This window comes from Budorcas taxicolor, chromosome 1 (assembly GCF_023091745.1).
Source record: "Budorcas taxicolor isolate Tak-1 chromosome 1, Takin1.1, whole genome shotgun sequence".
In the NCBI taxonomy this organism is placed as follows: domain Eukaryota; kingdom Metazoa; phylum Chordata; class Mammalia; order Artiodactyla; family Bovidae; genus Budorcas; species Budorcas taxicolor.
In genome coordinates, this window is record NC_068910.1 from 155,625,523 (window position 1) to 155,652,522 (window position 27,000).

Here is a 27,000-nt window from a genome sequence, read left to right on the forward strand (position 1 = left end):
AAAAAGATGTCTTCATTATAGAGGACTGGAATGCAAAAGTAGGAAGTCAAGAGCTACCTGGAGTAACAGGCAAATCTGGACTTGGAGTACAAAATGAAGCAGGTCAAATGCCAACAGAGTTTTGCCAAGAGAACACACTGGTCATAGCAAACACCCTTTTCCAACAACACAAGAGAAGACTCTACATGTGGACATCACCAGATGGTCAATACCAAAATCAGATTGATTATATTCTTTGCAGCCAAAGATGGAGAAGCTATATACAGTCAGAAAAAAATAACAGGAGCTGATTGTAGCTCAGATCATGAACTCCTTATTGCCAAATTCAGACTTAAATTGAAGAAAGTAGGGAAAGACACTAGACCATTCAGGTATGACCTAAATCAAATCCCTTACAATTATTCAGTAGAAGTGACAAATAGATTCAAGGGATTAGCTCTGATAGACAGATGCCCAAAGGACTATAGATGGTGGTTCATGACATTGTACAGTAGACAGAGATCAAGGCCATCCCCAAGAAAAAGAAATGGAGAAAAGCAAAATGGTTGACTGAGGAGTCCTTACAAATAGCTGAGAAAAGAAGAGAAGCTAAAGGCAAAGAAGAAAAGGAAAGATATACCCATTTGAATGCAGAGTTTCAGTGAATAGCAAGGAGAGATAAGAAAGCCTTCCTTAGTGATCAGTGCAAAGAAATAGAGGAAAACAATACAATCAGAAAGACTAGAGATCTCTTCAAGAAAATTAGAGATACCAAGGGAATATTTCATGCAAAGATGGGCACAATAACAGATAGAAATGGTATGGACCTAACAGAAGCAGAAGGTAATAAGAAGAGGTGTCAAGAATACACAGAACTATACAGAAAAGATCTTCATGACTGAGATAACCACAATGGTGTGATGACTCAGCTAAAGCCAGACATCCTGAAATGTGTAGTCAAGTTGCCCTTAGGAAGCATCACTACGAACAGAGCTAGTGGAGGTGATGGAAATCCAGTTGAGCTATTTCAAATCCTGAAAGATGATGCTGTTAAAGTCCTGCACTCAATATACCAGCAAATTTGCAAAACTCAGCAGTGGCCACTGGACTGGGAAAAGGTCAGTTTTCATTCCAATCCCAAAGAAAGGCAATGCCAAAGAATGTTCAAACTACCACACAATCGCACTCATCTCACATGCTAGCAAAGTAATGCTCAAAATTCTCCAAGTGAGGCTTCAACAGTATGTGAACCGAAAACTTCCAGATGTTCAAGCTGGATTTAGAAAAGGCAGAGGAACCAGAGATCAAATTGCCAACATCCGCTGGATCATGGAAAAGGCAAGAGAGTTCCAGAAAAACATCTACTTCTGGTTTATTTGACTGCAAGGAGGTCCAGCCAGTCAATACTAAAGGAAATCATTACTAAATATTCATTGGAAGGACTGATGCTGAAGTTTAAACTCCAATACTTTGGCCACCTGATGCGAAGGACTGACTCATTGGAAAAGACCCTGATGCTGGAAAAAATTGAAGGTTGCAGGAGAAGGGGATGACAAAAGAATGAGATGGTCAGATGGCATCACTGACTCAATGGATATGAGTTTGAGTAGGCTCCAGGAGTTGGTGATGGACAGGGAAGCTTGACGTGCTGCAGCCCATGGCGTTGCAAAGAGTTGGACACCACTGGTGACTGAACTAAGATAGATAGGAAGGTAGAGATAGATAGACTTAAAGAAATTGATTCCTGTGGTTGTGAAGTATTGGAAGTCCAAAATCTGTAGGGTAGGAAGACTGGATATCAGGCAAGGGTTGACACTGCAGTCTTAAATCTGAAATTTGTAAGCCCAACAGTAGGCTGGGAATTAGGATAGACTTCTATATTATGGTATTGAGGCAGAATTCCTTCTTTGTCCCTAGAACATGTTTTTGCTCTTAAGGACCTCAACTGATTTGATGAATGCCATTCACATTAACAAGAATAACATCCTTTAATGAAAGTCAACTGATGGCAAATTTTAATCACATAGTGCCTGCATAACAATGTATTCAAACTTTAGTATTTGACCAAACAACTGGGCAGCATAGACAAGTTGATATATAAAATTTATCACTAGAGATCATATCAACAGAAGTATGAATGGAGAGAAGATGAATTTGTAACAATTTATAGGTAGAATCTATAGAACTTGTCAATGGAATAAATGCAAGGGTATACAAGAGGGAGGAAATCAAGAATATAGGCTTCTCATATGAACAAAAGATTTTAACCATGATGATCTGGACTAGATGAGTTTCTATTTTCTAATAGAGGTTGTGCTGATTTCAGCTTAAATACTATGACTGATAAGGTAAGAATACTTGTGGTTATCACTTTAAATGGCTAATTAATATTGGGAAGAAATTCTATTTGTATCTGCCTGCTTATATTTGGCTAATCCTAATATAGAATAAAAATTCACCTTACCTTCTCTTTCTCACCCAGAAATAATTACATGTAAATAATAATCTGCTCTTTATACAAGAATGTGAAATGGAAGGAAGCAGGGCCAAATATTTTTGGAAAGAATAGCCTTCATATATGCCAGTTAAAGTGTCTCCAATTTTTTTTTTAAATTTCTAATTATAGTAGGTCTTATTTTCTAATCAAAGCTTATGTATGCTCCACCAGGGAGTTTGGAAGATATGCTGTCTCAATCTAACTTTACATAGTATCATTCAAATCCAATAAAATGCAGCCTTGTTGAATACAAAAGTTAAGGAGCAAAGAAAATAATATCTGCTCTAAATATTAAGTATCTTGTCTGCAAGTTGCTAGAAATTCTCTTTGTTCTCAATTATCCCCTTTTCTTAACTATTAACTGTGAAATTAAATAGAAAGTTCTGAAAAAAATGGTAGACATTTTCAAAAAGCTGGTTCATAGTGCCAGTTTTTCCTTTCTAAAGTAGAATCAGTTCAGTTCATTCAGTTCAGTCACTCAGTCATGTCTGACTCTTTGTGACCACATGAATCACAGCACACCAGGCCTCCTTGTCTATCATCAACTCCCGGAGTTCACCCAAACTCATGTGCATCAAGTTGATGATGCCATCCAGCCATCTCATCCTCTGTTGTCCCCTTCTCTTCCTGCCCCCAATCCCTCCCAGTATCAGGGTCTTTTCCAATGAGTCAACTCTTCTCATGAGGTGGCCAAAGTACTGGAGTTTCAGCCTCAGCATCAGTCTTTCCAATGAACACCCAGGCCTGGTCTCCTTTAGGATGGACTGGTTGGATCTCCTTGCAGTCCAAGGGACTCACAAGAGTCTTCTCCAGCACCACAGTTCAAAAGCATCAATTCTTTTGTGCTCAGCTTTCTTCACAGTCCAACTCTCACATCCATACATGACCACTGGAAAAACCATAGCCTTGTCTAGACAGACCTCTATTGGCAAAGTAATATCTCTGTTTTTTTGATTCGCTATCCAGGTTGGTCATAACTTAGAATATCAAATGGATAAAGAGAAAATTATTCCAGAATTAACATTAAGAATTTAGAAAAATAGGAAAATGCTTTTCTAGATTAATTTCTGGAGATAAACTTTCTTTCAGTTTATTTCAGAAAATGTTTGCTCCTCTGTCTATATATTTATTACTATAAGTCACAAGTGAAAGTTTTGATAACCCTTAAAGTCAGATTTCTTCAAACCTTTAACTGATTAATTTTGCATCAAATTTAGAGTAGCTTTTGTCAGATTTCAATGACCTCAACTCATTAGTGTTTTATATTTGAAATATTTCTAAATTAATGAAATTTCTTCTACTTAATCAAAAATTGTGTGATTATCATTTAATTCATTCATCTCATAAATTTTGGTAACTTTCTCTATTTATGTACAGTCATCCCAGGATATCAATGGGATATCCAGTATCCCTCATAAGAACCAACAGTCACTTGAGTCGCTTATGTAAAATTCATCTATATTTGCATGATAGTAGTATAACCAAGGTCGGTTGACTTTATATATGTACATCACCAGATACTGAAATCAGATTGATTATACTCTTTGCAGTCAAAGATTGAGAAGCTCTATACAGTTAGCAGAAGTAAGACCAGGACCTGACTGTGGCTCAAATCATGAGTTCCTCACTGCAAAATTCAGGCTTATATTGAAGAAAGTAGGAATAACCACTAGGCAATTCAGGTATGACCTAAATCAAATGCCTTATGATTATACAATGGAAGTGAGAAATAGACTCAAAGGATTTGGTCTGATAGAGTGTGTGAAGAACTATGGATGAAGGTTTGTAACACTCTCAGGAGGCGGTGACCAAAACCATCACCAAGAGAAAGAAATGCAAAAAGGCAAAATGAAGAGGCCTCAAAAAGAGCTAAGAAAGGAAGAGAAGCAAAAGGCAAAGGAGAAAAGGAAATATATACCCATCTGATTGCAGAGTTCCAAAGAGTAGAGAGGAGAGATAAGAAAGCCTTGTAATAAGTGAACAATACAAAGAACAAGAAGAAAACAATAGAATGGGAAAGACTAGAGATCTCTTTAAGAAAATTAGAGATATCAAGGGAACATTTCATGCAAAATGGGCTCAATAAAGGACATAAAAGTTATGGACTTAATAGAAGCAGAAGATATTAAGAAGAGGTGGCAAGAATACACAGAAGAACCATACAAAAAAGGTCTTAATGATCCAGATAACCACAATGGTGTGAACACTCAATCTAGAGCCAGACATCCTGGAATGTGAAGTCAAGTGGGCTTTAGTAAACATTACTACAAACAATGCTATTGGAGGTGAATTATAGCTTTGTCCAGATGTATGCCCAGGAATGGGATTGCTGGATCATGCGGTAGCTCTACTTTTAGTTGTTCGAGGAACCTCCATACCATTTTCCATTGTAGCTGTACCACTTGACATTCCCAACAACAGTATAGGAGGAGTCCCTTTTCTCCATATTCTATCCAGCATTTGTCGATTTTTGATGATGGTCATTCTGACAAGTGTGAAGTAACAACTTCACTGTAACTTTGATTTGCATTCCTATAATAATTAGCGATGCTGAGCATCTTTTAATATGCTTCTTGGCCATCTGTATGTGCTCTATTCTGCCCGTCTTTTATTTGTTTATTTGTTTGTTTGTTTTGATATTGAGCTGCATGAGTTGGTTTTAAATTTTGGAAATTAATCCCTTGCCAGTTGTGTCATTTGCAAATATTTTCTACCAGTCTACAGGTTGTCTTTTTGTTTTGTTTATGTTTTCTCTTGCTGAACAAAAGCTTTTGAGCTTAATTATGTCCCTTTTACTTATTTTACTTTTATTTATATTGCATTGGAATAATGGCCTATGTTCTTTTCTAGGAGTTTTATATTGTCATGTCTTATATTTAAGCTTTAAGCCATTTTGAGTTTATTTTTGTATCACATCATTTTAAATCTCCCCAGTTCTTTCATTACCTCTACAATTCCTTTTTCACATAGCAGACAAGGATGGATGGATGAACAAATCGATGGATGAATGAATAGATAGATAAAATTATTACCCTCTACTTAGAATCAGATTAAAATATACTGAAAATAACATCTAACCTCCTTCTTCATGATTCTAGGCCCTTGTCTATTTCTAATCTAAACCCAATCTCTCCCAAGCCATTTGGATACCTTAAGAGAAAAAGTCCTGTTTCTGCTAGACACTTATAAAACTTTGTGTTTCTTCTAAACACTTATAAAGTTTTTAATTACATATGTATTTTGTTGTTTCCTTATTTTCTTTCTCCCCACTAAAGGGTAAAGTCCACAAGGTAAGGTCAATATTTACATTTCTGAGCTCTGTATTCTGAATACCTGACAGAGTTCTGGGATTTGGTGGACACTAAGCATTTGCTGAATTAATAAATGCAATGAAATCAGCAGTAATCCTAGGTAAGTATTTTGAAAAAGTAGCATGGATTTCTAGCTCACAGATGAGAAAAACAGTAAAATTAACATAAGAATCAAACAAAATACAAGAAACAAAGTTTCACTAAACCTGTAGGCATCAGTCTTACAACCGAGGTCTGAGTAGTGACAAAGGATTAAATGTCTGTTTTTCATGAGATAATACATATTCTGTTTTTGATTCTCTTTATTGGGTTGAGACAGGATTATTTTATTCACTTGGACTTTTTTTTCTTTAATCTCCATTTTATCTTCTGTGAGGTTACTACAAATATGGTCATGAATTTAATTTAAAAATAAAATTTAGAAAGGCTGCAACTAGAGTTTATAATTTACCAGTCTGTGGCATTTACCATCTCTGTTAACTTTGGGAAAATTTTTAATTTTCTGAACTTTAGGGTCCTTATCTGCAAAATGGGGAAAATATCTACCCGGATGAGTGACTGAAAAATCAGTAACAATGTACTGAGAGAGCCATAGGTGAAACTGAATTTTCTATAAATGCTCTGGGAGAGTATGTCAGAGTAAATGAGGAAGTGTTTTAAAGCCAGAAAGTCTTGGGTAAAACTCCTACTTCCAACAGTTATTATGTGTGTTGTTTTCAAGATCAGAGATAGGCACCAAATGTATTAAATGCCTGACTTTGATTTTTACAATACTTATAGGCAGTATCCTTGAGTCTTTATATTCTCTCCTTGACAGAAAAATGTATTATATATTGAAACTGAAAGTGAAGTCCCTCAGTCGTGTCCGACTCTTAGCGAACCCATGGACTGCAGCCTACCAGGCTCCTCCATCCATGGAATTTTCCAGGCAAGAGTACTGAAGTGGGTTGTCATTATACATTGAACACTCCCAATAAAATCTAGGCTATACCTCCATCATGACCATCATCACCAATTTCAGAATAACCCAGATCCCAGCTCACTTAAGATCTGAAGAGAACAGCATAAAGGACAAAGTTGATTTTTCTGAATAAAGGGGTCAACAAATGCTCTCATGGCACAGAAAAGGATACACAGTTAAGTCAATCATCACAGGATTTAGAAAGCAGAAGATGAAGTGAAACTATACTTTCTAACAATGGTTGCAGGCAGGCAGATGGCAGATATAAGATTCACAGACTTTCCCAGAGAGCTCCTAAAAATCACCTGCTTGAAAGCTGCAAGCACCTGGACTGTCATTGAAGGTTTTCTTTCAGTTCTGATAATTCTTGATTTCATACATCACAATGGAAACTTCCTTGACCTTTATATCACTAACACTTCCAATGGACACACAAACCTCAAATTCTCTCTATTCAGGCTATTCTTACTTTGAATCCCTATGTTGCCTTCTAGTTTCCTCAGTGAAACTTGTCTAATAAATAGAGATTGGAAGGAAATGCTAGAATCCCACCATATGTAATCTGAAGGTTTGTTGTGTTATCTAGTTAGGGTTACACCAATCATGTATCAAATTATATATTATATTTAGTTCTCATTGAAGATGCTAGGATGAGTAATTCTCATTTTATCCTTATAAATCTTATATATTTTCAAGCTGATGTCATCTCAATATGGCTATAAAATCACAACTCGCCCCCGGCTTTTTTTTTCTTCTTCAGTTAAAAATGTTGTAGTTTGGCAACCTTAGTGAGCAAACTGGGTAAGCAGCCCACTAAAGGCAGTGGTTGGCAAACTCATAAAGACACTTGAGGTGACCATGGGGAAGGGGAACTTTTGTGTTTCTCCCCCACCTCAACTAGAGTAACTCATGTAGGCTTTCATTTGAACAAAAGATTCCACTGGAATTGCATACAGGAATAAATATATGCTTTACACCAACCTAGATAGCATATTCAAAGCAGAGACATTACTTTGCTGACTAAGGTCCGCCTAGTCAAGACTATGGTTTTTCCTGTCGTCATGTATGGATGTGAGAGATGGACTGTGAAGAAGGCTGAGAGCCGAAGAACTGATGCTTTTGAACTGTGGTGTTGGAGAAGACTCTTGAGAGTCCTTTGGACTGCAAGGAGATCCAACCAGTCCATTCTGAAGGAGATCAACCCTGGGATTTCTTTGGAAGGAATGATGCTAAAGCTGAAACTCCAGTACTTGGCCACCTCATGCGAAGAGTTGACTCATTGGAAAAGACTGTGATGCTGGGAGGGACTGGGGGCAGGAGGAGAAGGGGACGACCCAGGATGAGATGGCTGGATGGCATCACGGACTCGATGGATGTGAGTCTGAGTGAACTCCGGGAGATGGTGATGGACAGGGAGGCCTGGCGTGCTGCAATTCATGGGGTCGCAAAGAGTCGGACATGACTGAGAGACTGAACTGAACTGAACTGAACTTACAGAATCATGTCAACAGGCTCTCACTTGTTTCTATGTGTGCTTCTCATTACACTGTACCTGCTCCATATTCTGTGTGTATGTGTGATATAAAGATCTACTTGTTATAAAAAAAAATAAATGTTGTTACTAATAATCTAGTTTTTGGCAATATGATCCCTGAGCATCTGACCTACTAAAAATATGATCTATATAGCAATCAAGTATTTTAGTTTCATTATGTAGCAGTGGGTACAAAGAAAATATCAACCACAATCCTCTCTCTTAATTTTCCTTATTGTTGTTCACTTCCTCAGTTGTGTCCAAATATCTGTGACACCATGGACTGCAGCACATCAGGTTTCACTGTCCTTCACTGTCTCCCAGAGTTTGCTCAAACTCATGTCCATTGAGTCGGTGATGCCATCCAACCATCTCATTCTCTGTCACCCCCTCCTCCTCCTGCCCTCAATCTTTCCCAGCATCAGGTCCTTTACAGTGATGGCTCTTCGCATCAGGTGACCAAAGTTTTGGAGCTTCAGAGTCAGTCCTTCCAACAAATATTCAGGGTTGATTTCCTTTAGGATTGACTGGTTTGATCTCCTTGCTACTCGAGGGACTCTCAAGAGTCTTCTCTAGCACCACAGTTCAAAGGCATCAGCTCTTTAGTGCTCAGCCTTCTTTGGTCCAACTGTCACATGCATATGTGACTACTGGAAAAACCATAGCTTTGACTAGATGGACTTTTGTTGGTAAACTCATGAGTTCGCTTTTTAATACTCTGTCTAGGATTGTCATAGCTTTTCTTCCAAGGAGCAAGTGTCTTTTAATTTTATGGCTGCAGTCACCATCTGCAGTGATTTTGGAGCTCAAAAAAATAAAGTCTGTCACTGTTACCATTGTTTCCCCATCTGTTTGAGATGAAGTGTTGGGACCAGATGCCATGATCTTGGCTTTTTGAATGTTAAGTTTTAAGCCAATTTTTTCTCTCTCCTCTTTCACCTTCATCAAGAGGCTCTTTAGCTCCTCTTCACTTTCTGCCATTAGGGTGGTATCATCTGCATACCTGAAGTTATTGATATTTCTCCTGGCAATCTTGATTCCAGATTATGATCCATGTAGCCTGGCACTTCACATGATGTACTCTGCATATCAGTTACATAAGCAGGGTGACAATATACAGCCTTGACATATTCCTTTACCAATTTGGAATCAGTCCATTTTTCCATCTGTTTTTTTTTTTTTTTAATTTTTATTTTTACTTTATTTTACTTTACAATACTGTATTGGTTTTGCCATACATTGACATGAATCCACCACGGGTGTACATGCTTCTTGACCTGCATATAGGTTCTTAGGAGACGGGTAAGGTGGTCTAGTATTCCCATCTCTTTAAGAATTTTCCGCAGTTTGTTGTAATCCACATAGTCAAAGGCTTTAGCTTAGTCAATGAAGCAGAAGTAGACTTTTTTCCTGGAATTCTCTTGCTTTCATTATGATCCAAAGGATGGTGATCTCTGGTTCCTCTACCTTTTATTGAATCATTATTTTCCTTGAATCATATTAAATCAGCAACAAATGTATACCTACAAATGTTAAGATAAGTTGTATTGATGATAGATAAAATGTGTGATATGATTAAGGAGAGAGAAGCAAGTGTCAAAACATTGAACAGGGTTTCCTGAAGAATCTAGATTTTGTTATTTTTTTCCCTCATTGAAATAATTATTTCAAAAATTATTTTTTAAGTCAGAATGTTATACTTTCTCAACTAATATTTCCATTATCTTAGTTTGTTTTTTCTTACTTAATTGGTTAAAAGAATGAATGTCATGGAAATTTAAGTGACTTATAGGATTATTTGATTAGTGGACCTTTTAGATCTAAACCCATATCTCTAAATTCCTAATCTAGTGATTCCTCCTCTATTTTATACTATTATTTATATAAGAACATTTCTAACTATGACATTAGCAGACAGAAGTCCCTCTTTTAATTGCATCTAAGGTTTATGAAGACATGAAAGATTAGTCAATATTTTGGGTTAATTGGATACTAGGGCATCTTCCCCACTCCCCCCAGAACTACGGATAAATTTGGTGCTTAACAATTGTCCTTTGACAACCATCAGGGTTAGAGGATACAATTCTGCAAATGTAAAACAAATGAAACTTAAGTCTTTATGCAAATTGGACCTATTCCATACATGGCTACATTTGCACTAGAATCTAACTAAATTTATTAGTGACTTCTGAGCACACCAGGTATAATTTGGATCAAATATATGCAGTACTATCTAGTAGACAGAGCAGTGCTTTTCAACAAAACAAGCCAGGTTCAAGTCCCTTTTCTGCCACACATTAACTTTTCCTATGCTTCAGTTTTCTTAACCATATAAAGGGGACAATGAGACCAATCTTTCAATTTTGTTAGAAGTGTTACAGATAAATATATGAAAAGGTTCGGCATAGTGCCTGGTACAAAGTAAATCCTTCTCTGTGAAAAGTACTATAATTACTACTAGTCTTAATGTTATTAAATACACCGTAAAGTCACAGCTCACCCTGAGACACTGAAGGCAATGTTTCTTGACTTGTAAATATGACACCAGTAAATTTTTCTCACTTTAGATGGAATAAAATCTCAAACTTGAAAAAGATATTTTTATAAAATCCCAACAGTTGAGCAGACATGGATTTGTATTTTGAAACTAGCAGGCTGGATCTCAGACTAATTAGCCTGATAACGTAGTCATTGTTAATTGAAATTTTTTAAGCAAGTGTTTCAATGTCTAATCAAATTGTAGTGAACATTATCTGTCACAATGGGATACACTCCTTGTTTTACTAATAAGAAAATGAGTTATCGGGGGTAAAAAAAAGGCTGGCATTTCAGTATGTTAATTTGGTTCTTTTAAAATTTGGAAGTCTTTTTAAAATTTTTTTACTCCTTTCAGTAGAAACTTTGAAAATATGAAAGGTATATATAATTACCAAGCTAGTACATATATTTATTCATGAAAGGGTAAAAGGGGATGTATACAATGATCAGGTCTTCAACCCTCTTTTAGTAATTATACATTGTGTAGATTATAAAAGTGTATTCATATATAGATTCTTATGTGCAAGTAGCTGCTATTATAAATATTTTAAAAGCATTATGGTAATTCTTAATCACTAGTTATTTTTCTCATAGTCTAAAAAAATCAGAGGCGTTGCTGATAGAATTAATGACAAGAGAAACAATAGTGGGATTTTAGCTCATTCATACCACCCACAACTTGCTGAAAAAAAGTACAACTGGAGCAAAGTGGTTATTATCCCAATCAAACACTGAACATGAGGTTCTGTTAGTACTTATATAACTCTAATTAAAACACCATGAAAACGTGTAGTGAGATCACTGTTATCCTGAAATATTTGAGGGCAGATGGGGTTGGGTCTTGGTATCTTAAAATTCCTAAAGTCAAATGTATGTCTGGAGCATGTAGTTGAAAACCTGATCGTAGAGTCCCTGAAAAACTGTTTTAATAGTTTTGTCTACTGTCATTGATTGCCTAAGTGTAAGCCATTCTACTATCTTTCAAAAGCAAAGTTTTGGGAGGTTATGTGTTTGAAAAGTACTTTTAATGGATTGCTTGCTCTGTTTATTTTTGGCTCAAGACAGAAGCATCTTGACATTTACATTGCTATTTTCCTGCTTTCAAGGATGCTAACAAAAATTATCTTGGCATGGATTGACTTGAATCTGTCCTCTGAACTTTCCATAAGACCATTCTGGCTAGCTTGGAAAGGATTTATTTTATTATGAAGCTGCTTTCAGAAGGACACAAAGCCAGAGACCTACACACACGCACAGGCTGTCATTCAAATTTCAAATGGGTGTGTTCCCAAAACTCCTGATTAAAACCATTGTATGGAACTGAGAAGCATCTTCTTAAAGCGTTATTATAAAGGTAGTTGCTTAGATAGCTCCTAAGAGGCTATATAGGGGTTTCCCAGATGCCTCAGTGATAAAGAATCCACCTGCCAATGCAGGAGACACACATTCAATCCCTGGTCTGGGAAGATCCCCTGGAGAAGGAAATGACAACCCACTCCAGTATTCTATACTGGTAAAACCCCAAGGACAGAGGATCCTGGCGGGCTATCATCCAGGGGGTTGCAAAGAGTTGGACATGCTTAGCAACTGAACAGCAACAGATGACTTCAGCAGGGTATAGCTGAAATACCGCGTATTTAGAAAGAACAATAGGACAATACTGCAGCAAACCAATAGTTTTGCTTTAAAGGTAATAATTAGCCTTTAATTTATTTTGAATGGTGGTGCTTGAGGCTGTTCACTTTCCTAGAATCCTATTTCTGTTTAGCAGTCAGCATTAAACACTGGCTCCTGTTGGCTTCCTTCTCAGTTCCCCATACCCTCAAATCAAAACTAGTGCAATACAAATGCAGTGGATGGATCTCTGCTTCTCTTCACCAGAGCAACACCAAATTTCCTATCCTTTGGTAAAATAACCTGATAATACCACCTAATCCCTATTAATAGTGCATGCAAGAGCGTATGTGTGTATATGTCTGTGTGTGTGTGTCTGTGTATATAATCCATAATGGGGAGGGAGAGAGGGAAACCTTTAGTAACTTTACTACTAAAGTGCTGTCTCCTTAAATGTGTAGAGAGACTAAACATGGGATTTTATGCAGATGATTTATCTAGTGTATGAATTGGGATAATGGAACGTAAGGTCACATTGATATACTTTGTACTCATATATTAGAATTGCCAATTAATAGAAAATGTTTGCCAATCACATTTTTGCTGGGAGCAATGTTCAGTCAGTTCAGTCACTCAGTCGTGTTTGACTCTTTGTGACCCCATGGATTGCAGCATGCCAAGCACCTCTGTCCATCACCAACTCCCAGAGTTTACCCAAACTCATGTCCATTGAGTTAGTGATGCCATCCAACCATCTCATCCTCTGTCGTTCCCTTCTCCTCCCACTTTCAATCTTTCCCAGCATCAGGGTCTTTTCAAATGAGTCAGTTCTTCACGTCAGGTGGCCAAAGTATTGGAGTTTCAGCTTCAGCATCAGTCCTTCCAATGAATATTCAGGACTGATTTCCTTTAGGATGGACTGGTTGGATCTCTTTGCAGTCCAAGGGACTCTCAAGAGTTTTATCCAACACCACAGTTCAAAGGCATCAACTCTTTGGTGCTCAGCTTTCTTTATAGTCCAACTCTCATATCTATATATGATTACTGGAAAAACCATAGCTTTGACTATACAGACCTTTAATGGCAAAATGATGCCTCTGCTTTCTAATACTCTGCCTAGGTTTGTCATACCTTTTTTCCAAGGAGCAAGTGTCTTTTAATTTCATGGCTGCAGTCACCCTCCACTGTGTTTTTGGAGCCCCCCCCCCCAAAAAAAAATTAGTCAGTGTTTCCACTTTTCCCCTTCTATTTGCCCCTCTATTTGAAGATGGGACCAATGCCATGATCTTAATTTTTTGAATGTTGAGTTTTAAGCCAGCTTTTTCACTCTCCTCTTTCACATTCATCTTCTACTGTTCCTCTTCACTTTCTGCCATTAGAGTGGTGTCATCTGCATCTTTGAGGTTATTGATATGTCTCCTGGCAATCTTGATTCCAGCTTGTGCTTCATCCAGCCCTGCATTCCTCATGATGTGGTCTGCATAGAAGTTAAGCAAGGTGACAAAATACAGCCTTGACATACTGCTATCCAAACTTTGAACCAGTATGTCATTCCACTTACGGTTCTAACTGTTGTTTCTTGACCTGCATACAGGTTTCTCAGGAGACAGGTAAAGCGATCTGGTATTCTCATCTCTTGAAGAATTTTCCAGTTTGTTGTGATCCACACAGTCAAAGGCTTTAGCACAGTCAGTGAAGCAGAAGTTGACTTTTTTTTTTTAATTCTCTTGCTTTTTCTCTGATCCAATGTATGTTGGCAATTTGATCTCTGGTTCCTCTGCCTTTTCTAAACCCAGCCTGTACATCTGAAAGTTCTTGGTTCATATACTGTTGAAGCCTAACCTGAAGGATTCTGAGCATTAGCTTGCTAGCATATGAAATGAGCACATTTGTGTGGTACTTTGGACATTCATTGGCATTGCCCTTCTTTGAGATTGGAATGAAAACTGTCTTTTTCCAGTTCAGTGGCCACTGCTAAGTTTTCCAAATTTGCTAGCATATTGAATGCAGCACTTTCACAGCATCATCTTTTAGGATTTGAAACAGTTCAGCTGGAATTCCATCACCACCACTAGCTTTGTTCATAGTAATGCTTCCTAAGGCCTATCTGACTTCACTTTCCAGGATGTCTGGTTCTAGGTGAGTGATCACACCATCATGGTTATGTGGGTCATTAAGACATTTTTTTGTACAGTTCTTCTGTGTATTCTTGCCACCTCTTCTTAATCTCTTCTGCTCGTTAGGTCCACAATGGTTCTGTTCTTTTTTGTGTCCATGTTTACATGAAATGCTCCCTTAGCATCTCTAATTTTCTTAAAGTGATCTCTAGTCTTTCCCATTCTGTTGTTTTCTTCTATTTCTTTGCATTGTTCACTTAAGAAGCCTTTGTTATCTCTTCTTACCATTCTTTGGAATTCTGCATTCAATTCGGTATGTAGTTCCCCTTCAACTTTGCCTTTCACTTCTCCTCTTTTCTTGGCTATTTGTAAGGCCTCCTAGACAACCACTTTGCCTTCTTGCATTTCTTTTTCTTGGGTAGGATTTTAGTCACTGCCTCCTGTACAATGGTATGTACCTCTGTCCATAGCTCTTCAGGCACTCTGTCTACCAGATCTAGTCCCTCAAATCAATTTGTCATTTCTACTGTATAATCATATGGGATTTGATTCAGGTCATACCTGATGGACTAGTGGTTTTCCCTACTTTCTTCAGTTTGAGCCTGAAGTTTGCAATAAGGAGCAGATGATGTGAGTCAGCTCCAAGTCTTGTTTTTGCTGACTGTAGAGAGATTCTTCATCCTTAGCTGCAAAGCATGTAATCAGTCTGATTCTGATATTGACCATCTGGTGATGTCCATGTGTAGAGTCTTCTCTTGTGTTGTTGGAAGAGGATGATTGCTATGACCAGTGCACTCTCTTAGCAAAAATCTGTTAGACTTTACCCTGCTTAATTTTGTACTCCAAGGTCAAAATTTCCTGTTACTCCAGGTATCTCTTGACTCCCTTCTTTTGTATTTCAAACCCCTATAATGAAAAAGACATATTTATTTTGGTGATAATTCTAGGAGGTCTTGTAAATCTTTATGGAATCATTCAACTTTAGCTTCTTTGGCATTAGTGGTTGGGGCATAGACTTGGATGACTATGATATTGAATGGCTTGCCTTGGAAATGAACAGAGATCATTCTGTCATTTTTCAGATTGCTGTATTTCAGAGTACTGTATTTCAGACTCTTTTGTTCACTACGAGGGCTACTCCATTTCTTCTAAGGGATTCTTTCCCACAGTAGTGGATATAATGGTCTTCTCAATTAAACTCACCCATTCCTGTCCATTTTAGTTTACTGATTCCTAAAATATCAATGTTCACTCTTGCTATCTCCTGTTTGACCACATCCAGTTTAACTTGATTCATGGACCTAACATTTCAGGTTCCTATACAATACTGTTCTTTACAGTATCAAACTATACTTTCACCACCAGACATATCCACAAGTGGGCATCCTTTCTGCTTTGGCTCAGCCTCTTCCTTCTTTCTGAAGCTATTTTTCTGCTCTTCCTCCGTAGCATATCAGACAGTTACTGACCTGGGGGACGGGGGATGGGGGTCTTCTTTCAATGTCATATCTTCTTGCCTTTTCATACTGTACAAGGGGTTCTCACGGCAAGAATAGTGATTTGGTTTGCCATTCCTTTCTCCAGTGGACTACATTTTGCCAGGTCCTAACTAGCAGGGACATGCCTTTCAGCCATTCCACATAGTTGGATGACATGCCCAGTGCCCTGGTTGTCCCACTACTGATCCTTGTTGACCAGCTGTTGGATGTTGGTCAGCCCCATGGGGGCTGAGGCAGTAGCCCTGCCTTTAGCTTTTGTCAGTTTGATTACTGTGCATCGAGGCATGTTCCTTCTTGTATTTATCCTGGCTGGGACTCTGTGCTTCCTGGATTTAGTTGACTATCCCATGCTGGGGACTTTTCAGTTATAATCTCTTCAAATATTTTCTCAGGTCCTTTCTCCTTTGGGACCCCTATAAAGTTGGTGAGATTTAACACCCTGGGCCTCTGCAGGAGATCCTCCAGTACTAGCAGGTAGGTCTGGCCCATGCTCTTATGAGGCTACTTCTTTTTCCCTGGATCCTTATGTGCATGAGACTTTGTGTGGACCCTCCAAAAGTGGAGTTTCTGTTTCCCCCAGTCGTGTGGATTTCCTGGGATCAAATACCACTGGTCTTCAAAGCCAAATTCTCTGGGGGCTTCTTTTCCCATTGCCAGAACCCTAAGCCATGGAACCTGACATGGAGCTCAGAACTTTCACTTCTGTGGGAGAACTTTTGTGGTATAATTATTTTCCAGTTTGTTCATCACTCACCTGGTGAGTATGAGATTTGATTTTATTGCAGTTATTCCTCTCCTACTGACTTGTAATGGCTGCTTGTCGTTGGATATAGGATATCTTTTTGGTAGGTTCCAACCTTTATTTTCCTGATGGTTGTTCAGCCATTAGTGATTCTCCTATTTCCATAAAAATGAGGTGAGCTCTTGTCTTTCTACCCCATCATCTTGTCTCCATCTCCAGTAGAGGTATTCTAAATCATGTAAGAAGTTGAGAAAAATCCCCTGATGGTTGTGGCAGAAAAAAGTTAAATATCAGGAAATCCTCCAGAATCTTCTCTATCAAAAAGCCCTAATCTCCAGATAGGAAACTTTGTCAGGGTGCTATATTTTGTCAAAGGGTAATTACTGTGATATTATTGCAACTTGGGGAAGGGAATATCACCCCTCTTGAGCCTTTCTGTTTCATCATAGGAATAGCAATTCCACTCCTATGTCTTTGCTGCTGCTAAGTCGCTTCAGTTGTGTCCGACTGTGTGTAACCCCATAGACGGCAGCCCACCAGGCTCCCCCGTCCCTGGGATTCTCCAGGCAAGAACACTGGAGTGGGTTGCCATTTCCTTCTCCAATGCATGAAAGTGAAAAGTGAAGTCGCTCAGTTGTGTCTGACTCTTCACGACCCCATGCAGCCTACCAGGCTCCTCCATCCATGGGATTTTCCAGGCAAGAGTACTGGAGTGGCTTGCCATTGCCTATGTCTTTACCCAAGAGATAATCCAAAACTGTATGGGAAAAGAAGAAAGGTAATTCAATGGGAAAGAATAGTTTGTTTGTTTTTTTTCCTACAAATAGTGCTGGCATAAGATATCCACATGCAAAAATAATGAATCTAGACAGTGACCTTATATCTTTCATAAAAATTAATTGGAAATGGATCAGTGACCTAAATATAAAATACCAAACTATAAAATAACTAGAAGACAACATAGGAGAAAATTCTAGATCTGAGCCTGGGTTTGATGATGGGCTTAGATATAATACCAAAGGAATAATCGATGAAAAAAAATTGATATGTTAGATTTCATTAAAATTTAAAACTTCTGCTCTGCCACAGTCACTCTTAAAAAATATTTGCAGCATTCATACCTGATAAAGTTTTGGCATCTAAAATATAAAAAGAGATTTTAAAAACTCAACAGTAAGGAAACATATAACTGAAAAGATAGGGAAAATATATGAACAAACACCTCACCAAAGAAGGTATACAGATAGAAAGTAAATATATAAAATGATGCTCAACATCATATGTCATTAGAGAATTTCAGTCGAAAACAATGGGATAACATTACCCATCTCTTGAAATGAATGAACTTCACAATACTGACAACAGCAAATGCTAATGAGGAAGTGGAGCAACCAAAAGTGTTTCTTTTGCTATTGGGAATGCAAAATGGTACAGCCAATTTGGAAGGCAGTTTGGCAGTTTCTTACAAAACTATACATAGGCTTATTATATGATACAGCAGTTGTGCTTCTTGGTATTTACCCAAATGAGTTGAAAATATACATCTGCACAAGAACCTGCCCACAGATGTACATTACAGCTTAGTTCATAACCGTGAAAATTTGAAAGCAACTAAAATGTCCTCCAATTGGTGTATGGATAAACAAACTAGTACATCTGTGCAGTGGAATATGGTTCAGTGATAAAGAGAAATTAATAAGAAAGAAACAAATTCTTATTGCTTAGTGATGAGGCCTAAATGTGAAGGTTACATGCTGTATGATTCAAACTATATGACTTGGAGACAGTAAAAAGATCAGTGATTGCCAGAGGTGGAGGGAGGGATAGGTGGAACACAGATTTTTTTAGGGTAAAGAAACTATTTTGTATGATACTGAAATGGTGGCTGTGTGCCATTAAACATTTGCCAAAATCCATAGAATGTAAAGAACAAAAAAATGAATCCTAATATAAATTATGAACTTTAGTTAATAATACATCAACATTGGCTCATCAACTGTAACAAATGTACTACATTGCTATAAGATGTTAATAATAGGGAACTATGTGTTGGGAGCTGAGGGAACTGTGCCTATGAAGGGTTGTATAAGAACTCTGTCCTTTCTGCTCAATTTTCCTCTAAACCTAAAACCACTCTGTTTTTAGTAAATATCTATTTTATTGGAGAATGAAGAGATCACTGGATTATACTGCTTAGTCCACCTTTGCTGAGAACTATAGGGAGCTAAAAGGAATCCAACAACAAAACACAGGTGCCACAATATATCATCTGCAGATATGCCAGTTGCCTGGAGCAGGAAAGCAGTCCATATTAGAACTACAATAAAAGAAGGAGGGAGAGAGAAGATTCAGAATTCCTAAGAAAATACGTAATCTCCTCCTTACTCAGGGGCAACAAGTTAGATCTTGAATTGCTGAATTTTGATAGTAGTAATATTTTTGCAATGTTTTGTAGTTTTCAACACACTTTCCTTAGATAGTCCCTGATCATATACATCATTGTGTCTGCTCCCCATTGCCTACCAATCTCAGTACCTCTGGAGCTCTTAGCACCTTTTCGTTACACTACTACAGTCTATCATTGTGCTCTTTCTTATACCTCTTCCTCAGGATTAGTAGGATCCCCCTTGACTGTAGAGTTTGGGAGGGTTAAGGCAGTGAATGTGCATTAAATCAGATTTTTAGAGGAAAAGGACTTTGGAAGTTACTTTTCTTAACAGATTTCCATACAGTTACATGGAGAGCAAAGATACTGAGTGTCTTAACTAACTGGCTGGAGAAATGGGCAGAGAGGAGACTCTTTCTACTACTCAACATTTGTTCATCTGCCTAGCTCCATGTGAACCCCAAAATAAAATTCCCACAGCCACTAGTTGGTTAAATGTTCCCATTCTTCCTTAATATCATCTCCCAAATTGGATTTGCTTTTCATTCCTGACAATAACATGCCAAATCATATTCTCATCACTTCATGAATTTCCTAAATCCACAGTTTCTCTGACTTCCCAGCTCCAGGGCACCCTATTTGGAAGACCAGATAAGTTAACACAGGTTTGTTAATAGCATCTTTTGTGTAAAAAAATAAAGCCCAAAGCTCTCAACAGAGCATGCACGGAACTCTATCACTTGGTTCCTTCCTACCTTTCCATAATCATGAACCCAATAACAATTCAGAAGACTCCACTTTCTGTGCTTCACTCCCCAGCACACCACAGACAACTTCTCCCTTGTGTCTCTCTATTCACTCTATCCTTCCCTGATAATGCTCCCTTTGTTAGTTAGTTTGGACTGCTACAACATAGCACTATATACTGAGTGAGTTATAAACACCACAAATATTATTTCCCACTGTTCTGGAGGCTGAGAAGTCCAAGATCAAGGTGCCGGCAGATTCCATGTCTGGTTAGGTGTGGCTTGGTGAACTATAGATGACTCTGTCTTCACATAGCAGTATGGGTGAAGGAGGTTTCTTTTGTAAGGATGCTAATCCCACTTATGAGTGTCCTCATGACCTAATAATCTCCTAAAGACCCCATCTCCAAACATTATCATTAGGTCTCAACATACAAATTTTGGGAGGACACAAACATTCAGTCTATAGCACTCCCAAATTTATTGGATATCCTCCTGAAGACCAGATAAATTTTTCCCTTCCTCTGTAAAGTTTCTGACTGCCAGAAGGTAATTTCTCTCTTCTGTGAATCCCAACAGTACACCTTACCTGTAGCATTCATTGAGTACTTTGAATAAGTATTCTGGAAATTTATTATGATTTGTATATTTTACCTCTTGAATTAAACTCCTTGAAGGTAGAGATCTTATATTGCCAGTTTTCTCCTCTAGTTACTGTGGGAAGCTAGTGGAGCTCCTAGTGGTATAAGGAACTCCAGTATAGCACACACAGGTTTTGGGACCTCAGTTTACAACAATCCTGAAGAACCTCTGAGAGGATCAGGCAGGAGAAACTGGATATGGTTCTGAGGCCTCAGAAATCAGAAAGCACACATTAGAGTATCACTGCTCTCTGTTCATGGCAACTGACAGGCAAAGAGTAGATTAAAGAGCCTCCCCGCTTATGCTCATGGTGACCCAATGGCCCAGCAACAGCTTCTGCTCCTGCTACCCAAGAACAAGATGCAGAATGAGCCGCAGAGGCTCCATGCATCCCAGGGGAGCTCAGTCCACCCTGATGAACTTTAGGAAATCATGAGACACATTGAGGCATGTAGGATCTTAATTTCCTGACCAGGAGTCAAACCTGCATGCCTGCAGTGGGAGTGTGGAGTTTTAGCCACTGGACCTCCAGGGAAGTCCTAATGGTAGGTTTAAAAATAATCTTGTTCCAGTGGTAGAGTTGGCGGGGAGGCAACAGCAGTCATCTAGGACAGAGACCATCAAGATAGGAACTAAGGCAGAGATGGCAGGGTGAGAGAAAAGGAACACACCAGGGAGATACTTAGGACATGAACTGCCAGACACTGGCATGCAGGAGTTTCAGTGGAGTCACCTGTTGCGTGGACATGAGCTTGGACTGACTGTACCATAATCAGGGATGTCAATTGTCCACTCGAACATAGACTTCCTAATAACCAAAAGTCCTGATGTGTAGTGCTTGATAATTTCAAGCTACAAAGGGCTTGACAATCAGCTGGCAAAATTCCTGATGTTTTTAATGTTGCTTGTGTGGGCCCGAACAAGAAAGCTCTGGCACATCACTGACCTGAATTCAGTGTCAAGCAATCCAGTTTTCAGGTCACTTAAATTTTATTTCTTTTATCCTTCCTTCTTTGAATCTATTGACTATCTGTTTCTTTGCCATTTCTTCTAAGAATGACTCTAAAGCCATTCATAGGATTTTATGGACCTGGAGAATAGACAGACACTGGACATACACTGGACATACATTGCACTGTATATTGGATGTACACTGGAGTGTACACTGCACATTACATTGCACTGTGTACACTGGACATACACTGGAGTATATAGCACTGTACACTGGTATACACTGAACTGTACACTGGACATATGGTGGACTGTACACCAGATGTGCCCACATGTGTCCCAGATGCACCCAGCTATGCATTTGGCCTGAACATCGTTCTCCAAATGTGTCCAGCTATGCTCCAGATATTTTCCAGCTGTGTTCCCGCTGTGCATTTGGCCTGTATATCTGATTGTCCAGCTGTGCTCCAGATGTATTCCAGCTGTGCTCTTGGCCTCTATATCTGATTTTCCAGATGTGTTCCAGATGTGTTCCAGCTGTGTCCAATTGTGCACTTGGACTGTACAGATGTGCACTGGAATGTTTACTAGACTGTACACTGGAATGTATACTAGAATGCACCATGTACACTGGCTTTACACTATACTGTACACTGACTGTATACAGTATACATTGGATGTGCATGGACTGTACACTGGACTGTACACAGTGTACACTGGCTGTACACTACTGTACATGGGACTGTATACAAGGCACAAGTGATACAGATGTGCTCCAGATATGTACTTGGACTGTACACCAGATGAGTACTGGAGTGTACACTGGAGTATATACTGTACTGCGAAAAAACTGAAACAAGCACCAGCGTTTCTTCTGCTTTTTCCCTTAAGGTCCAGGTAGACACGATTAGTCAATTTTCAGTTTCAAGATGCCAAAAATTTTTAAGATCAACTTGCTAGCATTTTATTACAAGCACAGAGTCACTGATTCTAAATTATATAATGCATAGCTCAAAGAGACGGGAATACCAGACCGTCTTACCTGTCTCCTGAGAATCCTGTATATGGGTCAAGAAGCAACAGTTAGAACATTATTTGGAACAACTGATTGGTTCAAAATTGAGAAAGGAGTATGACAAGGCTGTTTATTGTCACCCTGTTTATTGAACTTATGGGAGCACATCATGGAAAATGCCAGGATGGATGAGTTACAATTTGGACTCAAGATTGCTAGGAGAAATATCAACAACCTCAGATATTCATATAATACCAGTTTAATGGCAAAAAACGAAGGTGAACTAGGAGCCCCTTGATGAGGGTAAAAAATGAGTGAAAAACATTGGCTTAAAACTCAGTATTAAAAAAAAAATCTGAGATCATGGCATCCAGCCCCATCACTTCATGGCAAACAGAAGGGGAAAAGGTGGAAGCAGTAAATTATTTCCTCTTTTGGGCTCTAAAATCACTGTAGAAATGACTACAACCATGAAATTAAGACACCTGCTCCTTGGAAGAAAAGCTATGACAAACCTAGACAGCATATCAAAAAGCAAAAAAAAAAAAAAAAAAAAATTCACTGTGCCAACAAAAGTCCATATAGCCAAGGCCATGGCCTTTCCAGTAGTCAGGTACAGATGTGAGAGTTGGATCATAAGGAAGGCAGAGCACCAAAGAATTGATGCCTTCAAACTCTGGTGCTGGAGAAGATTCTTGAGAGTCCCTTAGACTGCAAGGAGATCAAACCAGTCAATCCTAAAGGAAATCAACCCTGAATATTCATTGGAATGATTGATGTTAAAGCTGAAGCTCCAATAATTTGGCCACCTGATGTGAACAGCTGATTCATTGGAAAAGACCCTGATGCTTTGAAAGATGGAAGGCAGAAAGAGAACAGGTGATTGAGGATGAGATGGTTGTATGGCATCACTAATTCTATGGATGCGAACTTAGGCAAACTCTGGGAGATGGTGAAGGACAGGGAGGCCTGGTATGCTGCTGTCCGTGGGGTTGCAGAGAGTGACACAACTTGCAGTGGCTGAACAACAACAGTAGCTCAAAACCCAAAGCCCCACGACTGAACTTGGTATAAATGCATGTTTTTATACTCATAACTAATGTTTTTCAAGGGGAAAATTCAGGGATAAACATTTGTAAAGAAGTTATCATAATAGAGTTTAGGGAACATTACAAAAAAAAAACAAAAACAGAAAAAACCTCCCTGGTGGCTCAGAGGTTAAAGTGTCTGCCTGCAATGCGGGAGACCTGGGTTCGATCCCTGGGTCGGGAAGACCCCCTGGAGAAGGAAACGACAACCCACTCCAGTATTCTTGCCTGAAAAATCCCATGGACAGAGGAACCTGGTGGGCTACAGTCCACGGGGTTGCAAAGAGTCGGACACGACTGAGCGACTTCACTTTCACTTCAAGAAACAAAAGTCCAGGATCAGAGGCCTTCACAGATAAGTCCTGCCAAACACTTAGAGGAGAGTTAGCACCTATCCTTCTGAAGCTAACACTTATTTTTCTGACGTATTTCAAAGTATTTCAGAGGAAGGAACACTTCCAAACACATTCTGTGAGGCTACCATCACTCTGATATCAAAAACAGACAAAGATGCCACAAGAAAAGTACAGGTTAATATCACTGATGAATATACATGTAAAAATCCTCAACAAAATACTAGCAAAATGAATCCAACAACATGTTAAAATTGTTACACACCATGATCAAGCGGGATCCCAAGGTTGCAGGGCTTTTTCAATTTATCCACAAATCGAAACTACAGCGAGATCTGTAGATCAAAACTACAGTGAGACATCATCTCACACAGGTCAGAATGGCCATCATCAAAACATCTGCAGTCAATGCTGGAGAAGATGTGTAGAAAAGGGAGCCCTCCTGTACTCTTGGTGGGAATGAAAATTGGTTCAGACACTATAGAGAACCATATGAAGCTTCCTTAAGAAACTGAAGATAGATCCAGCATATGATCCAGCAGTCCCACTCCTGAACATATATATCTGGAAGAAACCGTGATTTGAAAGGATACATGCACCCCATGTTCATTGCAGTGTTGTTTACAATAGCCAAGACATGGAAGTCACCTAAATGTCCATTGACAGAGTAATAGAAAAAGAAGATGTGGTTTATATGTACAATAGAATAGTTCTTAGCCATTAAAAAGAATGAAATAATGCCATTTGTAACAACATGGATGTACTTGGAGATTATCATACTCACTGAAATGTCAGACAAAGACATATATCTATGGTATCAATTAAATGTGGTATCTAAAAAAAAAATGATACAAATTAACTTATTTAAAAAACAAACTGAATAGCCTAGGTCATGATGCTCAATACTCTCTAACAACCTAAGTATGAAAGAGTTTGGAAAAGATGTGACTGAAATATGATTAAATTAATTTGATGTACACCTGAAACTAACACTTTGGTAATCAACTATTCTCCAATATAAAGTAAAAAACAAACAAACAAACAACATTTTATTAGTAAAGTGAGAGACAGTATATTCTCAAGTCTGCTTTACTATTTTGGCAAGTCATTTAGCATGACATTTAGCATTTTTGAGCCCAGTTTCCTCATCTGTAAAATGGAGACCCTAAGAATATCTGATCCATTGACCCTTTGCCAGGATTAAATTAATTAATACATGGAATGGGCTTAACATAGTATCCAAATTAAGTATCCATATTAAGAAGTCAATGAATGTTACTAATTTAAAAAATTAAAATGTTTTATTTTTTGAAACTCTACTTGCCCTCTTTGTTTCATTTCTACTATTTCTGAGAACCAGAAAAACAAGTATGTGCTTGTGTGATCCTCTAAGAGATTAAATTGAATATGACAATGTTTTATTAAAGTATCTGTTAAAATTGTGAAAATATTTTCAGAAATCACTGTATTGTGGCCCTCTAACCAAATATGTCTCATAACCTGGTTGCTGCAACCTTCCTATAAATTCCTCTCCCCCCTGAATATTTTGCTGTTGTTGTTCAGCCACTAAGTCATGTCCAACTCTTTGCAACCCCATGGGCTATAGCACACCAAGCTTCTTTGTCCTCCACTATCTCTGGGACTTTGCACAAATTCATGCCATTGAGTCAGTTATTAAACATATTTAATTCCCTCTTAAAATGTAAATAGTTTCTAGAATTAAACACAAAGTTGTAAACATAGACTTACTAGGATAAAAACATAGGCTTATCTACAGATTCAGTATTTCTCCCAATACAACCTACAACACATTTAGTTTTTCAGTAGCTATATCACATTCGATTCACATTGAATTTAATGTAAAAATTCTTAGTCATTTTTTAGATGATACAGCTAAATAGTATCACATGCTGTGCTCTGTCAAGTCACTTCAATCATATCTGACTCTTTGCAACCCCATGGACTGCCCGCCAGGCTCCTCTGTCCATGGAATTCTCCAGGCAAGAACTGAAGTGAGCAGCCATTCTCTCTCCAGCGAATCTTCCCAGCCTAGGGATCAAACCCTTGTCTCATGTCTCCTGCATTGGCAGGCAGGTTCTTTATCACTAGCGTCATCTGGGAAACCAAACTGGTATCATAGATATAGATATCTATATCTACAAATAATATCAATATCTACAGATATAAAGAAAACTAAAGCTTTATTTATTCACCATGTATGCAGTTGAACTTTGCTTTGAGGGTAGGAGAATGAGCCTCAAATTGTAGATAAAATAACTACTTCACATTAAAAAAAAACAAAACAGCCTTATGTTCACAGAAGGTACATATCATATTCTGAAAGTAAAACACAAATATTTCGTTGACAGGCATGAAAATACCAAATTTGAGCACACTTCCTACCTGTAAAACCCTGGTGGTGCATGCTGCACTAGGAAGCTCTTCTCCATGTCCTGGAGAATGTCATTCAGCATCCGCACACGGATGGGAGCTCTTTCCTTGGGGTCGTTAGCAGGACGCATCTCATCTGACTGAAAGAGTTCAGCACTCTCCCGCAGGCGTGAGGCCAGGGCTAGCAGTTGAGGGGTGCTGGTTTGATCACCTGGTAAAGATAAGTAGGCCAGTCATAGATCAGAGCATCTCAAAGGCACAATATAAACATTTTATAATCATGATGTCAAAAGGAAGATTTACCATTAATTCAACTTAAAATCTTTCCACCAAAAATATTCTAATACATTCTACTGAGTATTAAATTTATTACTACTGTGTGTTAGTCACTCACTCATGTCTGCCTCTTTGGGAACCCATGAACTGTAGCCCACAAGGCTCCTCTGTCTGTAGGATTCTCCTGGCAAGAGAACAGGAGTGGGTTGCAATTTCCTTCTCCAGGGGATTTTCCCAACCCAGAGATCAAACCCAGGTCTCCTGCATTGTAAGCAGATTCTTCACCATCTGAGCCACCAAGGAAACCCACTGCTGATAATAATATCACCAGTAAATATAAACTGATGGTTGAAAGAATGC

At 38.5% G+C, this 27,000-nt stretch overlaps 1 protein-coding gene across 1 annotated transcript in view; it reads right to left on the reverse strand.

Moving 5' to 3' along the window:
- The window catches only part of NAALADL2 (N-acetylated alpha-linked acidic dipeptidase like 2), an 895,965-nt gene that overhangs the window by 43,924 nt on the left and 825,041 nt on the right, over positions 1-27,000 (reverse strand). The window contains exon 14 of the mRNA XM_052645317.1: positions 26,377-26,575. Coding sequence (XP_052501277.1) covers positions 26,377-26,575 — 199 coding nt within the window. The remainder of the gene's footprint in view (positions 1-26,376; positions 26,576-27,000) is intronic.